This window comes from Engraulis encrasicolus, chromosome 13 (genome assembly GCF_034702125.1).
Source record: "Engraulis encrasicolus isolate BLACKSEA-1 chromosome 13, IST_EnEncr_1.0, whole genome shotgun sequence".
In the NCBI taxonomy this organism is placed as follows: Eukaryota; Metazoa; Chordata; class Actinopteri; order Clupeiformes; family Engraulidae; genus Engraulis; species Engraulis encrasicolus.
Window position 1 is genome coordinate 23,409,978 of NC_085869.1, and position 21,855 is coordinate 23,431,832.

At 45.8% G+C, this 21,855-nt stretch overlaps 1 protein-coding gene across 2 annotated transcripts in view; it reads right to left on the reverse strand.

The window, feature by feature from the left end:
* Nucleotides 1–753: 753 nt before the first annotated feature.
* traf3ip1 (TNF receptor-associated factor 3 interacting protein 1) overlaps nucleotides 754–21,855 on the reverse strand; it is a 29,443-nt gene continuing 8,341 nt past the window's right edge. Inside the window, exons 4-15 of one of the 2 annotated variants that reach the window (XM_063213481.1) lie at nucleotides 21,153–21,275; nucleotides 19,951–20,475; nucleotides 19,241–19,318; nucleotides 16,392–16,461; nucleotides 15,796–15,816; nucleotides 15,122–15,200; nucleotides 14,348–14,434; nucleotides 13,604–13,745; nucleotides 13,421–13,457; nucleotides 13,199–13,272; nucleotides 3,192–3,415; nucleotides 754–1,979 (exon numbers count right to left, since the gene is read on the reverse strand). In XM_063213481.1, the coding sequence (XP_063069551.1) occupies nucleotides 1,814–1,979; nucleotides 3,192–3,415; nucleotides 13,199–13,272; nucleotides 13,421–13,457; nucleotides 13,604–13,745; nucleotides 14,348–14,434; nucleotides 15,122–15,200; nucleotides 15,796–15,816; nucleotides 16,392–16,461; nucleotides 19,241–19,318; nucleotides 19,951–20,475; nucleotides 21,153–21,275 (1,626 nt within the window). In that variant the 3' untranslated portion in view covers nucleotides 754–1,813. Of the gene's footprint in view, nucleotides 1,980–3,191; nucleotides 3,416–13,198; nucleotides 13,273–13,420; nucleotides 13,458–13,603; nucleotides 13,746–14,347; nucleotides 14,435–15,121; nucleotides 15,204–15,795; nucleotides 15,817–16,391; nucleotides 16,462–19,240; nucleotides 19,319–19,950; nucleotides 20,476–21,152; nucleotides 21,276–21,855 lie in introns of both variants that reach the window. The other variant, XM_063213480.1, reaches the window with a different exon arrangement.

Below are 21,855 nucleotides of genomic sequence, written 5' to 3' on the forward strand. Positions count from 1 at the left end.
TTTTGCTTTTGTCACATTGGACTGCCCTTCAAAGACGGCACTTAACTGTGCGACGGCCAGACACAGCACTACCGGGGCCTCATGCGCGCACTCGTCAAAAGCGTAAAGACCTTGCATTTATCACCTCCGCAGAAAGGCAACACGAGCTATCCAAAACACTCATTAAAATGCCAGTAGAATGTTTACCTCACACCAGCAGATTGAGGGGGGAACTTTGGTGGGATCAGCACTTTATCCAGATGTACTGACCCATGCCAAAGTCATATTGTTGAACACACGAGAGAGAAAAGTCATTTTACTGCGACATTACTGAAACATAACCATTTTTATTTCACCCCACTACAAAAAAAGAATATTTTTTGTGTGAACTATTGTACATACAAAATATACACAAATGTAAAGCAAATGAGGAAACGGGAAATATGGAGAAGTTTACAGTGCAGATGTGCCATTTCATAAATGGTATTAAAACCTTCTGACCATTACTGAATAATAGAGAAGACAAGATTTTATGAATAAATTCATTAGTTCAAAAGGTATAATACTGATAAGTGTATTTATGGTTAAGCCTTAATCTGATCTTTTAAAATGCCATTTGATTGTTAGAAGAGCTTATAGATGTGATTTAGATGTCTACAGATTTAAGATTACAGTGATGAAGCTGCCTATTTGCAGAATATAGTTATTCTGGAACAGACAAAGTCAACGTACATTCTGTAAGGGTTGCCTTTCTTCATTAATAATAAAACTGAATTTAAATATTGCTTTGTTTATTTTTAGATATAGACCTTTTTTTTTCAACAAACATTCACGTTTATACAAAAAATACAATTAAGTCTGTCCAATAGAGGGAGGGAATGTTTTACCTTTGTATGCAAAAAAAACAAAAAAAACAATACAATACAAAAAAGTTTTTGCTGAGTTAACTCAAAACCTATCATCATCACAACACATTATCACAGCATGTGTAAGACATGAAAATGAGACTTAGACCCTCTGATCTGAAATGGTGGTTGATTGAACTTCACAAAAAGGCATTCAAATAATGAGATTTAAGACAAATCTTCACTCAACCCATGTCCATTTGTGTAGAATTACAGAGAGAAGAACATGTTCACTCGTAAAACAAAAGTTAAGATCATCCACACCAATCTATGAAAGCCTAGCCAATGAAAGTGCAATGGTGCTCCACTACAGAACATCAGTATATTGAGAGATTTTGGCATGTCTGCGCTTTACGGCACATGTATATTGCTTATAAAGAGCGTACCAGGAGCTATCGGTAGGAAACACATTGCTAACTATCCTAGCAGTGAACTGGATGTCTCTTTATGAAACAATATTGATAGATATGTATATGCAATATGTATATATAAATATTTCAGCGTTAAAGAAGGTATTCCGGATAGTGTTTTTTATGTTCATAGTGTGCAAATGATTCCAACGTACCAAAGGAGGCAATCTGTACACAGTGCCAGTTGAGTCTTTGTATGCGTGTCTACTAACCATCCCAGCCATCAAGAACATGAAGGGTTCGAGTCTCTCGTGGAAGGCATCTCAACAGTGAGACCAACAATGGCTGCTAGAGGACTGCTGCTTGCTGAGCCATGGTGCCCACTGATAAAAAGTGCATTTCTGACATGGCCACCTCAACGACAACAACAAAAAACAAAAACAGGGACACAATTGTTAATAAAAATTAAAGAGACCTCTAATTTCAGTTCAGTGCAGATTCTCTTTGTTTTTTGTTTTCCTTAGTTTTTTTCCTGGTCCTTGCTCAGTGTCTTTTGCGCTCTCGACTCGACCTCCGTCCTCACGTCTGCGAGGAGAAGTTGATGCTCTGCACCATCTTCTGGATCTTCTCCTCGTTCCTGAGGATGGAGGACTTGACGGCGCAGATCTTGTCCTGCTGGTCTCGGATCAGCTGATCCAGCTCGCTCAGCTCCGCCTGCAGGGGCTCCACCGCGCCGTCCGTCACCCTGTCACACACACACACCACACACACAGTAGTTCAACACCTGCACTGCAAACAAATTAAAAAAAGAAATATTTTTACTTGGTGATATTTTTTTAAATTGTTATAAGCAAGATTTGCTTGAAACGAGTAAAATAATCTAATCAAGTAAATATGTCTTGCCCCATAGACAAAAGTTCGAAAACAATTATAGTCTCATTTCTAGTTCTACATTCCAGTTAAAAAAGGCTAGTTATTGAGTAATTTTTACTTAAAATAAGATTGATTAGATGTTTTTACTTTTTTGCAGTGTGACAATGACAAGGTCTGCACAACCCCCAAGTCAGAGAAGACACACAAGTCACACTGCAGTTCAATGTCTGACAATGACACAGTCACGGACAAAGGTCTAAACAACACCTGACACTACTGTACGCAACATGCTAAATCAGGCCTACGATAATGCCTGAAGTAACATAACGAACTCACAGACACACTTCACACGGCAGCCTAAACGAGTCCCGATAATGACACCGAGGTGGACATTACACCTCCTGACATTATGCAACACGCTAAATCAAACCTGCTGCCCCAGCGCCGTCAGTCGCCCTGTCAGAGAGACAAACACGTCACACTGTGACACCTGACAATGACACTGGCGTTGATACGACGACACCGGACACTATGCAACATGCTAAATCAGGCCTACGCTCATGTGTTTAACCTTGTGTGCCACAACCAAGTCAAGGAGGATAGTACAACAATGTGACAGCAACTTGAAAGATTAACACGTGCACTAGAACAGTTTTGTGAGGTTTTAGCAGGTTTCAGCCGTCTTCAAAGATGGCACGCTGGAGTACGATGGTCAAGACCCTTTGAGATAGAGGATACTGGATTCTAGAGTACACCTCTGCATACTGACTATTCATCATCACAGTCTTCAAGAATAAAAGAAACATACCAAGCATGGATGTTTTGAGATATGATGGAGATACGTTTGGGAGTCTATTGGTCACCCATTGCTATTGCAGCAGTGTCTGGCATACTAACATGGTCATCATAAGGCTTTGAGCCCAACAGATCACCTCTGCTCGTGCAGCAGTAGCTGCCATACTTAGTTCATAATGGTTTGAGAGATGGGGCTGGTTTGAGAGCATCACCTCTGCTCGTGCAGCAGTAGCTGGCATACTAAGGTCATAATGGGTTGAGGTAGGGCTGGTTTGGGAGCCCTGCTCACCTCTGCTCGTGCAGCAGGGCCTGTGCGTGCTCCTTGTTCTCGCGTCTCCAGCCCTGCAGCTCGGCCTGCATGGCATCCACGTCCTCCTGGATGTAGTCCATGATCTTGCCCAGCGGCAGCGAGCTGCGGCACACCGTCTGGATGGAGGAGCGCAGACGCTCGATCTCCCGCGCCACCAGCTCCCGCTCCTTACGCCGTGCCGCCTCAGACACCAGTGTACGCTCCTGATGGACGGACAAATCAAGGAGAGAGGGAGAGGAGAGGAGAGGAGGAGGAGGAGGAGGAGGAGGAGGAGGAGGAAGGGAGAGAGGGGAGAGGAGGAGGAGGAGAGAGGAAGAGGAGGAGAGGAGGATGAGAGAGAGAGCGGAGAGGAGGAGAAGAAGGAGAGAGGGTGGGGAGGAGGAGGAGAAGAATTGGGAGAGGAGGAGAAGAAGAATTATGAGGGAAAATAGAACAGAGGCATAGATTTCTAGACAAGGCTTTTTAGGCCTGCTGCTTGACGTGCATCAGGGACAAATGACCGGAATGTTTTCTGAAATCTGCTGACAGATCGGAGAGGGAGAGAGAGGAGGAGATTGAAAGGCTGAGAGGGAGAGAGAGAGAGAGAGAGCAAACGCAAAAGCGAGAAATTCGGCCACTTTTACCAAAATTACATAAACGAGGTTAAGGAATCCTATCCGCAACCGATGATACATTAGTCAAGTTAAACAGAGAGTCAGGAAAGAAGAAAGAGGAGAGGAGGAGGAGGAGGAGAAGGAGGAGGGAGGAGGGAGAGTGCAGAGAGGTAAAGTCTGTATTTAGCCCGTCTTGAATTTCAAGGCTAAGAAGTGTTTAGGATTTCAAAGCAGGAATTATACAAAACCTAGAAATGTATATAAAGATCAAAACCTTGGGGAGTTTGGGAGAGCCGTGATGTGAATGACTGGTTTTTGTGAAGACTTTCTCTGTATGGTATGTGGCTAGGTGGTGGTAGTGGTGGTGATGGTGGTAGTGGTGGTGATGGCGGTAGTGGTGGTGGGGTATGGTGTGGTGTGGTGAGATGTGGTGGTTGGGGGTCTGCTGCTGCCCTCGTCACCCCTCTTGCCTGGGACTGTGACGAGGGGGGCCTCCCCCTGGCACTGGGGGCCCGTGGATGTTTACTCAGCTGGGGCCACAGCCTGCCTATGGCACAGGGCCAAACAGGCCTCACTCGCACTACCAGTGCCCTGTGCACTGCATGCATGCACGCACACACACACGCTCACATGTACGCGCGCGCGCGCACGCACGCTCACACACACACACACACACACACACACACACACACACACACACACACACACACACACACACACACACACACACACACACACACACACACACACACACACACACACACACACACACACACACACACACACACACACACGCGCACACACTCTCACACACACGCAGGCACACGCACACACACACACACACACGTGCACGCTCAAACACACACGCAGATACACGCACACACACGTGCACGCTCAAACACACACACACGCATGCAGACATGCGCACACACACACACATATGCACACATACACACACTCTCAGACTGTACGAGGGCCGACATTGTTTATTTTAGTAACAGGCTGTGGCAGTGAAGTTATTTTACAACAGTATTTGGTAACAACTACTACACTTTTTACCCTCTTTCAAGTTTAACCTCCTGCTCCAATTTGTGTCATTCGGCCTGCAAACAGGCAACACCTACTTCAGCAGGCTGGCCAAGTCAAATCTCAAAACTACATGACAACGCAAACCAACCAGTAACTTCCTGCTGCGCATACCTATCGTCATATGAACCGCTAAGGTAGAGCCGAGGCCAATCCCACACATTCCCGTGCTATTCCCCTGCATACATCCACATTTTTCTTTAAAACCGAGGCAGTTTGGTCATCCTCACACACTCGTCGACTGTAAAACGCGAGTCGCAAATCTACTGTTACGGTTTTTAAAGTTACGTGCCTTACAGGCAGAGAGGGCAAAGACAGAGGGCGACTTAATTTGTTGCTTTAGCTGCCTTCCTACAGGAAGCTAGAGACGCAGGGCTGGTAAAAATGAGCCAGATCGTTTTCTTTCTCTTTTTTTTCCCATTTTTTCTTTCAAACTCCACAGTTCAGAGGCCTGGGGAGGGTAAGTGGGTGGATGGGTGTATGTGTGTGTGGATTTGGGGGTCTGACATGTCTAATGGTTGTCGGCAATGTGGGTGGCTTTCTCGGCCCCTCCAAACACCCCGGCTACATAAACACGAGCCGCCACATTCAGCCCACTGTCCACGGAGCATGCAGCCAGGCGGCCCAGACAGGATTCGGTCTGCTTGCCACCCTCCGCTCCGCACTGCGCCTCTCCCTCACCTCACCTCTACAACACACACATACACTACACACACAAACTGTTTAAAAAGGGAGGGAAAAAAGGAAAAAGAGAGGAGAGGCAGTCCTCTGTGCGCTTTGTCTCCATGGCCTCAAAATCAATTAGTTACCTGAAGCCAGGGAAAAGGTGATACTCACTCTGCAGTCAAATGGAAATGGTTGCCTTTTAAAGGCCAACTAGGTCATATTTTTAACTTAATTAATCTCCTCGATGAATCAGCTGATGCTTAAATGAGTCATTAAAATGCAGATGAAGACTCTCCTAACCACTTCCGTGGTCTGTGGGCTGAAAAGCGCACTTTCAAACTGCAAAGACATCCCAGACACAAACTTGCCATAGAAACATCTACACGTGCTGCAATAGACATAATCACCATACAGTAGACTGTTGACACTCTGGGATGAAAAACATTCAAAAATCAAAAAATTATGACCATGTAGATTTTGAGGTGGGCATCTCGAGAACTGCCTGGCGTGGCGTAGGAAAAAACCCTGCTAGTTGTCCTGCTAGTACCATTCTTATGAGACCGGTCATCTCCATTATTAGATACTTTACACTTGTCTGATTGTTTTTTGAGCACCACTGGATTACATCAGAGAGTCATCATGTCAAATATGCGGCAACCTCAGAAGCAACCTCAAGTTGGCTTCTCCTTGAATGCACAAATCAGACAATGTCTACTTGTGAAAAGCCAGAAGAGAGGCCTCTAGTCTTCCTGATCAGGTGACAGATGAATGCTGAACAGCCTGGCCAAAAAAAAAAAAAAGTCAGTAGAAGTTTGGCTGACGGAAGTCGCCCCAAGTAATCGAGGTAGCTCAAGGGCCCCAGCTGTGAGGTGGGCCAAAAAGGCTCAGAAGCCCTCAGGTATTATGGGGCCATCACTCACCACTGGCACAGCCAGCCCTGGCCTCTCAAGCCTAATTTGCTTAATGGCGAAAGGCACGCATGCATGCAAAATAAGTCCGCAACAGAAACCTGCTGATTTATGGAGTGCCGATGAAAAGAAAAGGGGTGGCGCAAGAAGTTGCTCAGAAGATTATTAAGTGGAGAAAAATGAGAGGGCCTGCTCCCTCGTGCACCAGGCCTGTGGCAGGCATTTGAGGAGGTCCACTCGCTCAGGGGTCAATACATTACAGCAGCATTCACTCAGCCCCTATGGCTTTTTAATGTCATCATCACACTCGGGAACATTAGCCTCCATTATGACTCCTGTAATCTGCCACTTAAGCCAATTTCATGCAATTTCGTCAGAAACTCAAGGCGGCCTAAACCAACAGTGGATATACCCAGAAGAGCCTCGAAGATGATGATCTTGACGGGACACCATTCATCTCCGCAAAACGAGATACAAAAACAACATCCATTTTCTCCGGGCATACATAATAAACAGCTCACTATTTTCAGATCAAGACAGCGACATCCACTAGCCCCTGTCCCCAGAAGGCCCTGACACAAGGTCCCACGAGCATCTCGTGGCTGCACCCTTCGGCCTCCTCCCGGGGCTTCCGTGGGGCTGGATCATCAACGGACTGTGGTGCGGAGCAGCAGGCAAGCAACCCCGGGGCCTGCAGCCGGTGCGTGTGAGGGGAAGATTAATTGAGCACTGTCCAGGGCCTCCCCCTTGGGCCCAAGGGGCCATGTTCAGCCACATCATAAAAATAGCAGAGGCGTAGCAGAAGGGGGGAGGAGGAGGAGGAGGAGAAAGAGGAGGACGAAGAGGGAGGGAGGGAGGCCCTGTCCTGCACACAGGATGCAAGGGTCACACATTTCCCCCGCAGGGATCGCAACGGGGTTCAGCGCCCCTGACCTCCGAGAGTTCCCCCAACCATCATCCCCAGAGACAACACAGTGCCCCCACGCCAGCGGGGGGCCTTGCTACATACTGTGAAGTTGCTTTGCACCGAAAAAAAGAGAAGAGGGCGAAGTAAAAAACAAAACAAAACAAAAAAAAACCCCAAAAGCGACTTGCACTATGTTCTGATCCCAGGCAGTCCCATCGCGTGCGGGGAGCAAGGCTCCGAGCAGCACGAGACTGCAGCGTCCAGTGTCCGGTCATCCAAACAGACATCACCTGCGCAGGGGCCAGTGGGCTGTTCTGCTTCTCAGAGAGCTTCAACAATTACTCCAAACGCTGCACTGAAAGGATAATATGGTTCCTGGAATGCCAAAAGTGGGGGGTGCTGGTGCTGGTGCTGGTGAGGGGGGGGGGGGGTGGGGGTCATTTCCTTACTCCTTCTTTTTCCTCCTCTTCTTCTTCTTCTTCTTCTTCTCTCCCCTTCAGAAAAAAAGCGGTGGATGTTTACGAAGACACAGGCCTGAGGGGGATGACTATTTATTTTCCCGTCCTTTTCTGCTGGAGCTCCAGCGCCAGTCTCTTCTGGCCTTTCTCCTGGCGAGGCGCTCACTCAACAGTCATCCATTTGTATGCCACGCCGTTTATTTATGTATAGCAAAGCTTCATCAAGGCTAATTTGACGGTGCACGAAAAAAAAATGAAAGGGTAGCGGATTGGGTGGGTGGGCGGGCGAGCAAGTGGGTGGCGGTTGTTGGGGTGGGGTGTAGGAGTAGTTGAAGAAAAGGAGTGGTGGTGGGTGGTGAGGGGTGGGGGACAAAAAAACGAAAAGAAGAAGCAGAAGAAAAAAAAAGAATCTTATGCAAACGCAGCTGCAGAGAGAGCCCTGTTCCTGTGCAAATGAAAAGGCGGCCCGCGCGAAAGTATCTTGTAATAATATACACGTGTTCTAGGATGGGGGGTCAGCAGCAAAATAAACAGCGAATACTTCGGTCGCACCCTCGGTGCTGAGAGATGCTGCGTCTTTAAGGGCTGCCCCTGGCCTGCTAAAAGCCTCCACACCTCTCTCTCTCCCCTTCATTCAACCTGCGGTGGTCCGTCCTGGTGCAACTACTCCGTGCAATATCCATCACTTGCTGAAATCACAAGCTCAGGGAGCCAGACACAGTGGAATTTGGGGAGACACCCTCACTACGGTGGTGTTGATGTTGGTGGTGGTGTGATGCAAGACAAGTCGTGGTGCTTGTGTCTGGAAACAGAACACCTTCACAGGCCCAGAACATAAGCAAGTAATTGATAACAAAATACAAAATAATAAATAAATAATTAATTAATAAATAAATAAATAAATAAATAAATACTAACCACCACCCGGGAGTAAATAAACACCCTCATGCCGTCCGATCTAAAACGGGTCCAATGATTGGTGCGTTAACCCTTTGGCAGGATGGCATGATTACAAGTGGGATCAGTCTTCCAGGTCTGCAGGTCCACTGATCCTGCACCCCCTTTCACGACAGGAAGGAAGCGATTACCGGCCTGAGCTCAGCTGACTCAGCCACAGCCACGGCCACAGCCACAGCCCAAGTCAGAGGCAGAGCCAAAGAGCGCACCCCAGAGGATGGAGGCAGGCTGAGGAGGAGGAGGAGGCAGGCAGGAGGACAGAGGGGGAGAAGGAGGAGGAGAAGGAGGAGGAGGAGGACAGCGGACAGACGTGCATACTAAACCTCCTTTTGGAGCGCACCCCAGAGAAGGCAGGAAGGCAGGCAGGCGGAGGAGGAGGACAGGCGGCCCTCGTGCATACTAAACCTCCTTTTGGAGCGCAACAATCTGCCCCGCCAAAACGCAGCACTACGCCCCTCTCCACTGGCGTGCCTGTGTAATAGTCAGGGCCAGGGCCCCGGCCTCAGCCCCGGCAATCCGCGGCACTCTTGTTGATGAGGCCACATTAGGCCAATTAGGGGGTGGCCTCTCAACCCCCCTCCCCCTCTACGCACCCCCCCACCTTGCTACAGGCTGCTCAAGTTCCAGTACCGTCCGACTGGGGAAATCTCATTTGATTATTTGGGAACAGGGAGGGAGAAATCCAGGCTGATTATTTTCAAACAACGAGGCCGTAACGATCAAGGGGTGTTGTGCGGTGCGGTGCGGTGCTCGTGCGGAATCGGGGATTCGGAGAGAGGGGTGGGGGGCTGGAATGCTAGCGGCCCTATGCGTGCAGCGGAGAGGAGAGGAGCGTGAGGTCAGAGCAAGAGAGAGAGAGAGAGAGCAAGAAAGCCAGACCTGCTAACAGGTCAGCATGGGAAGAGAGACCGAGACAGAGCAGAATAGGGGAATATGAAAGTGTAAGACAAAAAGAGGGAGAAAGTGGGGAAAAAGAGAAAGTAAATGTAATAGTAAAAGATACAGAGAGTGCGAGCGAGAGAGAGAGAGAGAGAGAGAGAGAGAGAGAGAGAGAGAGAGAGAGAGAGAGAGAGAGAGAGAGAGAGAGGGCGAGAGAGGGGGAGGGCCTGTTCCTCCCATTGAGAGTAAATAGAATGGAGGCCAAAATTCTATTTCATTGTTGAAGCCAAGTTGGAGCCAAGGTTGGACCCAAAAAGACCAAAAAATGGCCAAATCCCATTCATTCCTATGAGAGACATAAAACCCTGTATCTCCCTTAAATGCCACTCCAGGGGGATCATTTTTCGCTCAACTAGTAGGTCCCCTTGCTCTCCAACTTACCAGGGTGGTGATTTTTTGTGGTGATGTTTTATTTTAGAGAGATATTAAAAGTTAAATTGACCAATGAGCATCAGAACATGGTTTGATTGACCGTTAGAAGTCTTGTTGTTGTCCAATCAGCACCTGCGTTTGGCGTTGCTAAGGTGGAATGTAAGTTGGAATGTTCCCAAATCTGGCTTCAAAGCGTTGAATGGCAAATAGCGTTGATTTGGCGTCCATTCTATTTACTGTCAATGGTTCCTCCTCATTAAGCCATGTGCCCATGTGGGGCTGTTGGAGGTTTCGGAGTTGAGGCCTTTCTGCTTGAGTGGCACGACCAAACACAGCATCCATCACATCAGGCCCCGGCTGCTGCTGACGGACAGCTGAGGAGAGGAGAGGAGGAGGAGGAGGGGAGGAGAGAGGGCTGCAGGCCACAGCACCGGGACGGGACGGACCACCCGCAACACAGCACGGCCAAGCGCACACAGTCCCTCTCCTCTCCTCCAACCTCGGACACCGGGCCTTCAAACCTGAATCACTATCAAAATATTGACAGAAAGGGCCTTTTTCTCTTCTTCCGTGTCTCTCTCTCTCTCTCTCTCTGGTCAATAGCCCACCGCGCTGAAGATCCAGCTGGCAGAGAAAAGGAGCCCTGATACGACGGCTCCGCATCGCCAAATAAGACTTGTGATTACGCTTGTATAAACTATGAAATGCATACATCCGCATCAAACAAAATAATCACCAAAAATGACTGACACAATGTTACGGAGAGAAGGAGGGCCGGAGGGAAAGGCTACATGTAACCAACACATTCTGGTGCTTTTTTCCCCTTCAATGTCATGGTGTGTTTTGTTTTTAATTAGCCCAAATGAGGCTTACATTAAAAGGCTATTGAACGGTTTTACTTCCTCAGTAAGAACTACTGTACATTAACGGTAGTTTTCTGGTGTAATGTTTCCAGAGTCAGCTCAGCGAAGCTGAATTTCCCCTTCCTATTTTGAAAATAAACAAACGTCGACATATAAAAAGGGGGGAGAAAAAGAAAACATGATAAACACGAAAACATGGACAAATCAGTGTGCTGTAAAACTGCATGCCTATGTTTTTCAATTTACTGGAGGCACGGCGGCTCGTGTAGAATGATTGAGTTGTGTGGGTGGCGTTCGAGTGCAAGAACCCCTAAAACAAAACCACAGTTTGGGTACACAAACAAACCACAATTGTTCAAGCACTCTGTACGACCATGTTCTAAAAATTTGAGAACTATCTCAACTGTGTGATCTGCGGAGGTCACGCATGCGCTGGTTTGATGTCTCCAGCTCCAGTGAATACGGCAATCGTCCATTGACATCCACAGACCACAATTACACTTCTCCACCCCATTTCCAAAAACTGCTTGCTTTAGTTAAATAGACGGCAGACTAAGCAAGTTTCTTTTTTTCTACCCCCCAACGCTATGAATTTAAAAGGCAACAACAGAAAGCATCCCAGAGGTATTGTACTGCTTGGAATAAACACTGTGGCACTTGCTGATGGGTTTTTTCTGTAATGTGAGCGCTATTCTGAGTCACTGGGGGGGAAACGTCTCAGTGTATACATGAGGGCAGTTTAATTCTGCACTGCAGTACAGCGCCCCTTAGTGGATGTCCCAGATATAGGGCCCAGAGAGCAATATCTTACAGGGGTGGGGAACCTGTCTCGAAGGCCATTTACAGTTTTATTCGGCCTTCAATATAATTTTATTGTTTTGCAGTTTCACATGAAACACGACATGTTAAGTTAAGTAATCTTAGAAATTATATTCACAATACAATTAACCCTGTGAAACCTGAACCATGAAAGCAATGAGAGAAAATTCTAATTTTTTGGAATTTGCTTCAATATTGGTCCCTTATAAGAAATGTAAAAAAAAAATTCAAAATTTTGTTAAGGTCGCTGAGATATTTAATGCATCATATATGATGCATCAGGCTTTTAATGAATGAAAATTCCAATTTCATGTCCATTGAAAAATGACTTTTAATACATTTACAACTTTCTTTTAATTTAAAAAAGTTGTCAGACAATTTTATTTGAGGATTATCTTTAAATATTTAGTGAGATCCTGCCATTTTTTTAAGCCTATCCTTGTTTTAGCAGGACCATATTTTACATTTCCCACAGCCTGGTTGGGTAATTTTTTAAAATCTATGTAAAAACATAGCTGATCGAATGCTCAACAACCTATTTATGAGTGTAATATAGATCATTATTCATTTTTGATGTGTAATTTGAATATATGGGTCCATTACTACAATTGGACCATTTCTCCATTCACTTCAATGCATTTTTTACGAGATCATAATTTCAACATTTTGCATTACATTTTCAAAATTGCAAGTAAAACCTGCTTCTTAAGGCAATATCTTTGTCTTGAAGTAAAACAACTTGTGTGTTTTGTTAAACGATCGTCGTGGTGTGCTTTGTAAGTTTCCCTATGGAGCAAATGCATTGATGGCTGACTTCCTGCCACCGCCGGATGGTGCTTATATGTCTCATCAGTTTTAGCACGATCTCTCTGCAACACGGTGTAAAAATATAAACTCTTCCTTGCTTAATTGCACAAAGCAAGTGTTCAAATTAAAGGATGTAGAGTTATATTTCGGAAATTTGTACACAAACCTTATGCAATTTGACGAAATCTCAGCGTCGGTCAGGGAAACCGCTTCTACCCCATTTTCCTGTTTTTCGCCGAGCTGTGGTCAACTTGTTGTCGACCGCTGCTCTCTTGTGGCGGTTTCCGTGTACTGCAGGACGTTTGGAAATGACACGCAGGATGTTTTTCAGATCGATTTTTTTTTGTGTCAGCGTGGAGAGGGCTTTGAATTTGATGACACATATATGATGCATCCGGCGCGATAGGGTTAAGTTATATTTTCAGGGGACCTAGTAAAGGTCGGGTCTGTTGTAAGGGGGGCCACCTTCAATATAGGCCGAAAGTGCAGGGGGACATCCTGGTTTGTGTTCATAGTACAGCCCTTGGAGGATTTTGAAGTGAAAATTTGAAGCGGCCCCTCGAATGAAAAGGCAACCCCACACCCCTGTATGTATCTACAGCATCTCTCACCTGATTTGCCTTCGGTGATGAGGGAGTCGTTTCAAAGTCTTTCTTGGTCTCCAAGATCTTCTTCACAAGACCACCTAAAACAACAAGACATTTTTTAAATGAAATGATTTCAACAGTGAAGTTTTACAGTGAAGTGCTGGCAGATTGAAAAGACATGACATATAAAAGTTTTACACAAACCCTTGGCAACACAATCCCAAAATGTGGCAATGGAAGTCTTACCGTGGTTTTCATCACCCTGAAGCTCAACAGAAGCCTCCTGGAGACAAAAAAAACAAAAAAAACAGAAAAGGCATAAAGAAGCATGTTAAAAAAAATCCATTTGACAATATGACATTCATTATAAATCAAAGGAGTGTTTGTATGTCATGGGGGGTGTGTGTGCAATTCGTCAAGGTCACTCACTGCCTGCACGTCAGCCAGGTCTGCAGGAACAGGGGCGGCCTCCTCCACCACAAAGTGCTCGTCGTCCTCCTCCTCATCCTCCGACAGCTTCTTGCCCTCCACGATCACGCCAGCCATGATGGGCTTGGCAGCACTGCCCAGCCTGCAGCCCAACACATCACAGGACAGGACAGGACATCAACAATACAAGCAGAGTTGTAGAATGCAGAAGAACTCTTACAGATGTAATTACAACACCAGTATGTTATTATGTTATTAAACCACTTCATATCATACTACTAGTGTTGCAAGTACATTTTTAAGAGTACTTCTACATAACTCTGAATACAACAATCACACATTACATCGCTACACTTAGGTGACTATGCAACAAAGTTATTTCACAGGGTATCAGTCCCTGGAGCAATGTGGGGCTAGGTGCCTTGCTGAAGGGGCACTTGGATGGAGGTGTAGAGAGAGGTAAGGATGGGATTCGAACCTGCAACCTGCTGATCTCCCTATCCAGGAGGCCACGGCTGCCCACAGCATCATAGAAATGGGGTCATTTAGCACTAACCTAGTCTATAGTCCAACACATTAGAGGATATGTACTCAAACGGAGGACAATCATAGACAACGCGTCCTAAAGACAAATCAGTCTCTTCAGGTGTAAGGCGCTAGCCGCAAGGGAGTTGTGCACAAACTCTATTATTACCAAAGTTACTGATCTAGGCTGCGTGTGAAGCAAGGGCCTCTGCAGCTCACCTCTCGGCCGGGGGACCTTCCGTGTAGCTCTCTTGCCTCTTCACTCGGGGAGGTGCGGGCCGCGCACTGTTGGGCCGAGGTATCCTCCTACACAAGCACACAGGTTAACAGCTTACCAACAGCCATCAGAGATATCACAAAAAAGTCAGAAGCAGGGCCTTTACGGGAGATTGAAAAAAAAAAGTTGAGCATGGTGTTTTTTAAGGTGTCACAATTGTGTTTGGAGAGAACAAATGACTGATGCTAAGGTGAGAAAGGCTAGGAGTGGCACCCAGATTGACCCACCTGTGAATCAGAAGTTTTAGGCCAAAAAAAACAAGTGGCATATAGTCACAAGGAAAGTGAATAAAGAAGCACTCATCAGATTTCTTTTTTCATTTTTAATTGCCTCACATCACAGACGTTTCGGGCTTACACCCTTCTTCAGTGTGAAATGGCGATAGTCACAAGGAACAGGGCAAATGACTGTTACACTTTATTTGAATGGTTCACTATTACAGTGGATCTACCACATTAGGTACAGTGTAATACCAGTGTAACACCATGTCCCAATTCTGTACTTACATCTAGGGTTAGGGTTAGGACATGATGTTACACTGGTAATACATGATATTAAATATTGTTACACTGGTTATTACGCTGTACCTAAGGTGGTAGATCCACTGTAATAGTGAAACATTAAAATTAAGTTTTACCAAATGACTTAACATAGCAAATGCCTGGTGCTAAGGTGAGGGGGTAAAGGGGTTGGCAGTGTCACCCAGACTGACCCACCTGTGAGAGAGCTGTGCAGGAGCAGCGGCGTCCGTGGCATCTCCATTCTCCAGCTGCACTGGCTTCTCAGCTGGGGGAGCTTCTGAACACCAGCGCACACACCGCACAGGAGAGAGACAGACAGATAGAGAGAGATGGACAAATGCATCACAAACAGACAAAATGCATGGTTGCCCCCCCAAAGCAGTGGGTGGAAATAGGTGCTCAACAGGACTCTAGACTGACTTTTTGCACTAGCTGTATTGCAATGCATTGTATAGGTGCCAAGCACAACACTTAGGTGCCCCCGAATTTTCAGACAGCATTGCATTAGTTTTAACAGCTAGAGTTTTAGTTTTAGTTTTATTATTTGCTAATATGCAAAGCGAATATTTGGTGAAGGCCCTTGCAGATCATTCCTGAGCAATTTCCAAACAACAAAAATGCAGCCTGACTTTAAAAGGTAGAGTAAACCGGTAATCATTTCTACTACTCAGTAATAATGTGGCTACAAATATGTATTATTACCATGTAATAACAAAGATATTACCATAGAAGCCCCTTATTACCGATGCGTGTACAAAATCACCAAATTAAACTTCTAATAATTTTTGAGAGGAACAGTAAAATGTACAATGCCTCGAATGCCTACTATGTATTGGTCAAATTTGATAGAAAAAGTAAAACCTCCTTACCTCCCTCACTGTCTGACTCATCTGTAAAAGAAAAGATGTGTCATTGAAGCTTAGCATTATCAACACACCTCAATAACATCTACCCATCTACTCAATCATCTACTCATCTTCCACTAGGTTAAAAAATCCTCTCTGCATACAAATTGAATGTATAAACAAAAGTCTGAAGTTCGGTTAACCCATTGATGCCTAAAGCACCAGCAAATATAAAAACCTAAACATCTTAGCCTCTGATGCACATAAAACATGAAATCAGTTGCATTTCAACTCTATGACCCTCATCTTGCATTAGAATGTGTTCATTCAGGTGTAACATACCCACATTTTTATTTAAAAAGCTAAACTCTCAAGAGCCTGAATGCAGCGTATATGTGTCTTCAGGCACCAAAGGTTAAACAACATATACGAGTCATCATGCTAAAATGGGTTAATAAATGTTACGCCTTTTAAGTGTTGCACTCAATGCCCTCTCCCTCCCTCCCTCCCAGGTGGTATCTTGTTCTCAGCTGCTGACATGAGTGGGTGCCGGTGTCCACACCCTCTAGCAGCAGTCAACATGCCCATCTATCTCAACACGCGACTGCTGGACTCCTCACCTGGACCTCCTGCTTTGGGCCAGCGCCTCTGGCCTTTGGCTGACGATGGTCGTGGTATCCTGGCTGGGCTCTGGAAGATGCACACATGCACATACACAGTTAGTCAAATGGCACCCAAACTCCAGGTTTGAGTGCCTAGCTTCAACTGCTACAAGACTTAGGCAATACCTTAATAGTTTCCCAAAAGCACATCACTAATTCTAAACTTTTTTTTCTCCAGTTACCTGGTTCTCAGAGACTTCTGTTGGCTATATGAAAACAAAAGTACATGCAGAAATGTTGTTACAGTGGCATATGTTAGTCAAGCCAGGAGAGAACACAGCACTCCGCAGCAAGAGGGCAGCCGACTAACCGCAGGGCAGCCAAGCTAGATGCATTTTAATAAGGCCCCTAAGCTGCATAGGTATCCCATGCAGACACCTATCTGCTCCACAGCACACTACACCACTGCCAGGGCTGGGCTGGGGGAGAACTAGAGCCTGGGCACTTTTGGCTTAAAGTGGCCCCTCATAATTTGACTCACCGGTGGGCCCCGCACCCTCGTGGGCCCCAATTTTCAGAAATCTTTTTTTTTTATTTTTTTTTTTATTATTTACATTTCTGAAAATAGGGGCCCACAGGGGTGCGGGAATGCCCGCTATGCCAGATGGCCAGCCCAGCCCTGACTACTGCTACAACACAGAAGTACCAGCACTCCCACACAAAGGACAAGTCTAGCTCTGCAGACAGACAGCCGGCAATGAAAGAGCTAGAAGTTTCGCTGTGGAGTCCCGCCTGAAAAGCCAAGATCAGGGACGATGAACGCAGCTAACGATTCAACCTGAAGCGTTCGATCAGGGTGAGCGACCAACCGAAACTCATGTTTAGAAAAATGTGAACATTCCATTGGCTGCCGCCTGCTGGCGCCGAGCTCATTACATATTTTTTGCTGAAGTTCAACTTCTCTTTTAACGCTGTTGACGCCCTTGGCACTAGAAACACTTCTGCCACTTGCTCTTCCATATAAAGTCAATTACTTCCGCCGCTTTCAACACCAGCTGTCTGTCTGTACAGTTAACAACACTCAAAAGCAAGACCGGAAAATAAGTGTAAACCATCCTGAGGGGGAAAAAAAATGAAATGAAATGAAATACGTCTGAGAAGAGAAAGTAAAGCCAGTAGTGTAATAGAGAGAGATGTTTTAGTGCCCAACATGACAGCATGAAGGGCAAAGGAGGAGTGAGGGTACCTCTTCCGATTCTGTCTCTGGCATTTGGGAGCTCTGACAGAGGCAAGAGGCAATACGTTAACCGTCATATATCCCACCAAAATCAACCCTCTCAAAGGGCATACAACAGTTTTATCACATGATGAGTACGCCACTTTGTCACGTGATGAGTACCCCTCTCACTCGTGCTCGATATCTGTTCTTGTATCCCAATGTGACAACACAACATTTTTGGGTTTTTTTGTTTACGCCCTGATGAAGACCCAGTGCGGGTTGAAACCGGTTGGCGGTTTTATCTTTGTAATAATGCCCATGGATTAATAAAGGGTTTTTATAAGGACAATCCTTGTCGGCCTGTGGAGTTGCCTGAAGTCGGCCCTAGTGCCAACACGCTCTAAATGAAAGGACTTTAGTCTTCTTACTTCAAGAGCACCCACAGTTTGGAGTTTACTAAGTTGGAGAACAAGAGCGCTCAGTCAACCTTTTCTGTTTTTGTTATCGTTACTTTTTCCACATGTGTGCTCATGTACCCTGGCCTAGTGGTACACGTACCCCTGGTTGGGAAACACTGGCATAGAACACGCCATGTCGCTGGCTATTTACATAACTGTCAAACCAATAGCATAGATGTCCAACCTTGCGAAAACCCACCTGAGTTAGCAACCGAGTTCTCATTTCAGTCTCTAAACAGGATTACATAACCAACCACTCTAGTTAAAGTCTAAAGCGGCGTACACACACAAAGCTAGCTTTTCGCTTGTTCGCCTACTCGCCACTCTTTCATGGAACGTTCGCTGAAAGTTCCCGCGGCTTTAACTGCCAATGGATAGCCGAGAAGTACCGAACTCTGCATTCCAATTGGTTACTCGCTTACTCACCTCGCTCGAAGATAAAATATTTTCAACTCGGAATCCGCCCACATCGCATCGCTTGTACAGTACTTGCCTACTCGCCTGCGAGTCTCCCGGGACACATCGACATTCTATTGACTTCATTCGCTGAGCGAGTAACTAGTAGCGACGTGTGTGTACGGCCCTTTAGTTAACGACCACAGGGTCATGCATACATTACAGTCAGATCCCCTTGCAGTGCAGTCCCTCTAATCCAGGGGCGAGGAACTTATGTCTCGTTTGCAGCTTCACATGAAATATGACATATTTTGTAATGGATTCTTAGAAAATACATTTGCAATACAATTAAGTTATATTCAGGGAACATAGAGAAGGTGGGGCTTGTTTTAAAGGTGGCTACCATCAATATTGGCCTAAAGTGTGGGGGCAAGTAAGGGGAACTCGCACACCTTGTATGCCGATGCAATAGTGTCCTTTTATTGCATGTTTCGAAAATAAAAAAAGTGCTACCCAAGTTCACTTATCCAAGTGCTACCCAAGTTAACCAACGGAGAGTGGTAAAGCTGCTAATAAATAGCCTGTAGCTGTCATTTAGTTCAGACTCTTTTATTGGATTTTAATTGATTTATCGCTACCTCAAGGTTAACTTGATCTTCTTTGTTACTGACACACCTTCTTAGAATATCCCCTAGGATTCTTGTTTGTGTTTACGAGACGTGTTCTTTGGAGTGTCTCCTGAGAGAGACTAGTACAGTGTTTAATGATGGCAGCTGAAGGGGGCGGCATGTTACCTCTGTGTTCTCTGGCTTATGGTTTTTACTGGGCTCCTCAGGATGGGCCTTTGGTCGAGGCTCCTCTGCTGGTTTCGCCTGGAAACGAGCAAACCATCACTACAAGCACCTACACGACAAGCCAGCGGGTATCAGTAGCATGGGGAAAGTGACTAACAGTACATGGGACACATGGAAACGAACTGGCAGAGCAAAACGAAATCGTTGCAAAGTGTTTCGTTGCAAAGTGACTTTAACAACATTTTTTTACTTTTACATTTTATTACTGGAAATGACTGTTCACCTATGTGTGAATTCTTGCCATTCAAATGTTTCGAAAACATTCTTTTTAAAACTATATAAAATGCATTTTGCAATGCAATGACCAATACTAAAATGTCAATTTCCCAAAATGTTCCAAAATGGATGCACATCATTTTGCAACAAAGCTCTTCAAATTCTCCATTCATTCCTATAAAGCCAAGAAAATAGAGTAAAGAGGGGCGAAGACCAGCAAAGTGAAAAATTTGAGATTAATTAAAATCAGGAGCAAATTTCGCCAATGGCACTCAATCAAATCAACAACACACACGAATTTCAATCAATTCGCTGCTGCGACCAGTTGCAACTGAGGTGAATGGATCACTGAACTTCGCCTCGCTTTACTCAATTTCGTTTGCATGCATCTCTGCGGTAAAGCACAGCATGAGGTATGGAAGACACGGCCCCACCTTGCGCTCTCCCTGCTCCCTGGGCTTCTCGCCGTCCTTGTGGCGCTCCCGGTCGCGTTGCTGGTCTCTGTCGTCGCGGTCTCTCCGTCGTTGTCTGTCCTTGTCCCCATGCCTCTCCCGGTCCCTCTCCCTGTCACGCTCCTTTGGCACGTCCCCTCGTTCCCGGGCCTTGGCCTCGCGCTCCCTCTCTCTCTCCTTGTCATTTCTCTCCTTCTCCTCCCTCCTGTCCCGCTCTCTGTCTCGGCGTTCGCGTTCTCGGTCCTTGCGTTCCCGCTCCCTCTCGCGTTCCCTCTGCCCGCCCCGGTCGCGGCTCTTGTCCTTGTCGCGGTCTTTCGTGCGGTCCCTCTCGCGCCCTCCCTTCTCCTGCCTGTCGCCGTCGCGGTGCCTCTCCCGGTCCTTCTCCCGCTCCCTGTCCTTGTCCTTGTCCTTGTCCGTCCTGCGGCTCCCCTCCTGGTCTCGCGGTGGCTGCTCGGGGTCTTTAGAGGGTGCTCTGGTCTGGCCCTCCTCTTTGATCTCCTTCCTCTCCTGGTGGGAAATAATGTGAAAACGGTTACAAACCATTAGGTTTTTATTGATATCATTAGGGTTTTTTTTTTATTTATATGACCCAATTCCCGTTTTCAGTTTTTTTCAGTGTTTTTGTTTTTTTTTGGTCTTTCAGTCCATGTTGTCTTTTTAATGTCATCTGTAATCCATCGACATCAAGTCAAATATCCTCGTTGGACTGTTTTACAGATTTGGCGGTAAATATGCATCTGGTTCTGATTGCAATAAAACAAGTCACTGACCAAAAGCACTAAATAAAATATGCATGTACTGAGTTTCACCAGCAGAGGGCAGTACAGGAGCTGATGTGCCGATGGGGACTGGGGGTGTGGAAAGAGCATTTTATAGCTTATACTGACATAGAAGGCATTTGATTTAAAACAGGGTCTGCCCCAACACTTTATAGTTAAGGCGGCCACTTTGCCAACAACCACCTCAACCCCTTGACTAAGTCCTCTGAAAAGATAAAAGATCTTTTTTAGTGAATGTAATTGCTGAAGTTTCTTCAACAACAACAACAAACTTGGGGTTTGACATATCATACTTCATATGAAACTAGCATTTTCAATGATAATGGTCACGTGTCAGAAACTGGCTAAGCCCCACCACCTTGACTATCAAAAGATCTGCGGGAAACCCAGCAAAGGAAGGCTCACCTCTCGCTGCTCCCGGCCCTCGCGGTTCTCCTTGTCTTGAGATTTGGAGGTGGAGGAGGGTTTGCCTTTCAGATCCACCTTCTCTCCCGACAGCACGCGCTTCACAGCCTCATCGCTGTTCAGCTGCAACACAGCAAAAAGCAACACAAACGCAGCAACATCAGTGGCCACACTTACACAATCACCACACTTACATCTCTGTGAAGATTCATATTGAGGTTAAAGTTGTCAACTATTTTTTGACTAATACAATTATTCAATAGCAATCTTTTCCCACAGTTCTCATCACATGTATGTGCTTGGAATGGAAATATTTATATTCTGTGCATAATTCTTTCAACAAAATAAAAGAGGAATCGCTGCACAGATGCTGTATTGTACCACACCATTGACATTAGTGGTGTGGATTGGCACTGCCCTCACGATCCGATTCGATCACGATTCGGGAGGTAGCAATCCGATTCGTTTCGATTCTATGCGATTCGATCCGATCCGATTCAATTCTACAATGCATTGCAATGCATTACATTTCTACTGAAAGCAAAGAAAATGTTTCATCAGTCATGATTGGGCAATACAAGTAGTCAGATACTGAGCAACAATTTATTGGCTGTTTTCTGGATCAGTCTGGATCAGTCTGTATCAGTCTTGCAATGCTTTGAAGTACTTTTATTTAATTTAACATTCATTTGCTCTCGAAAAC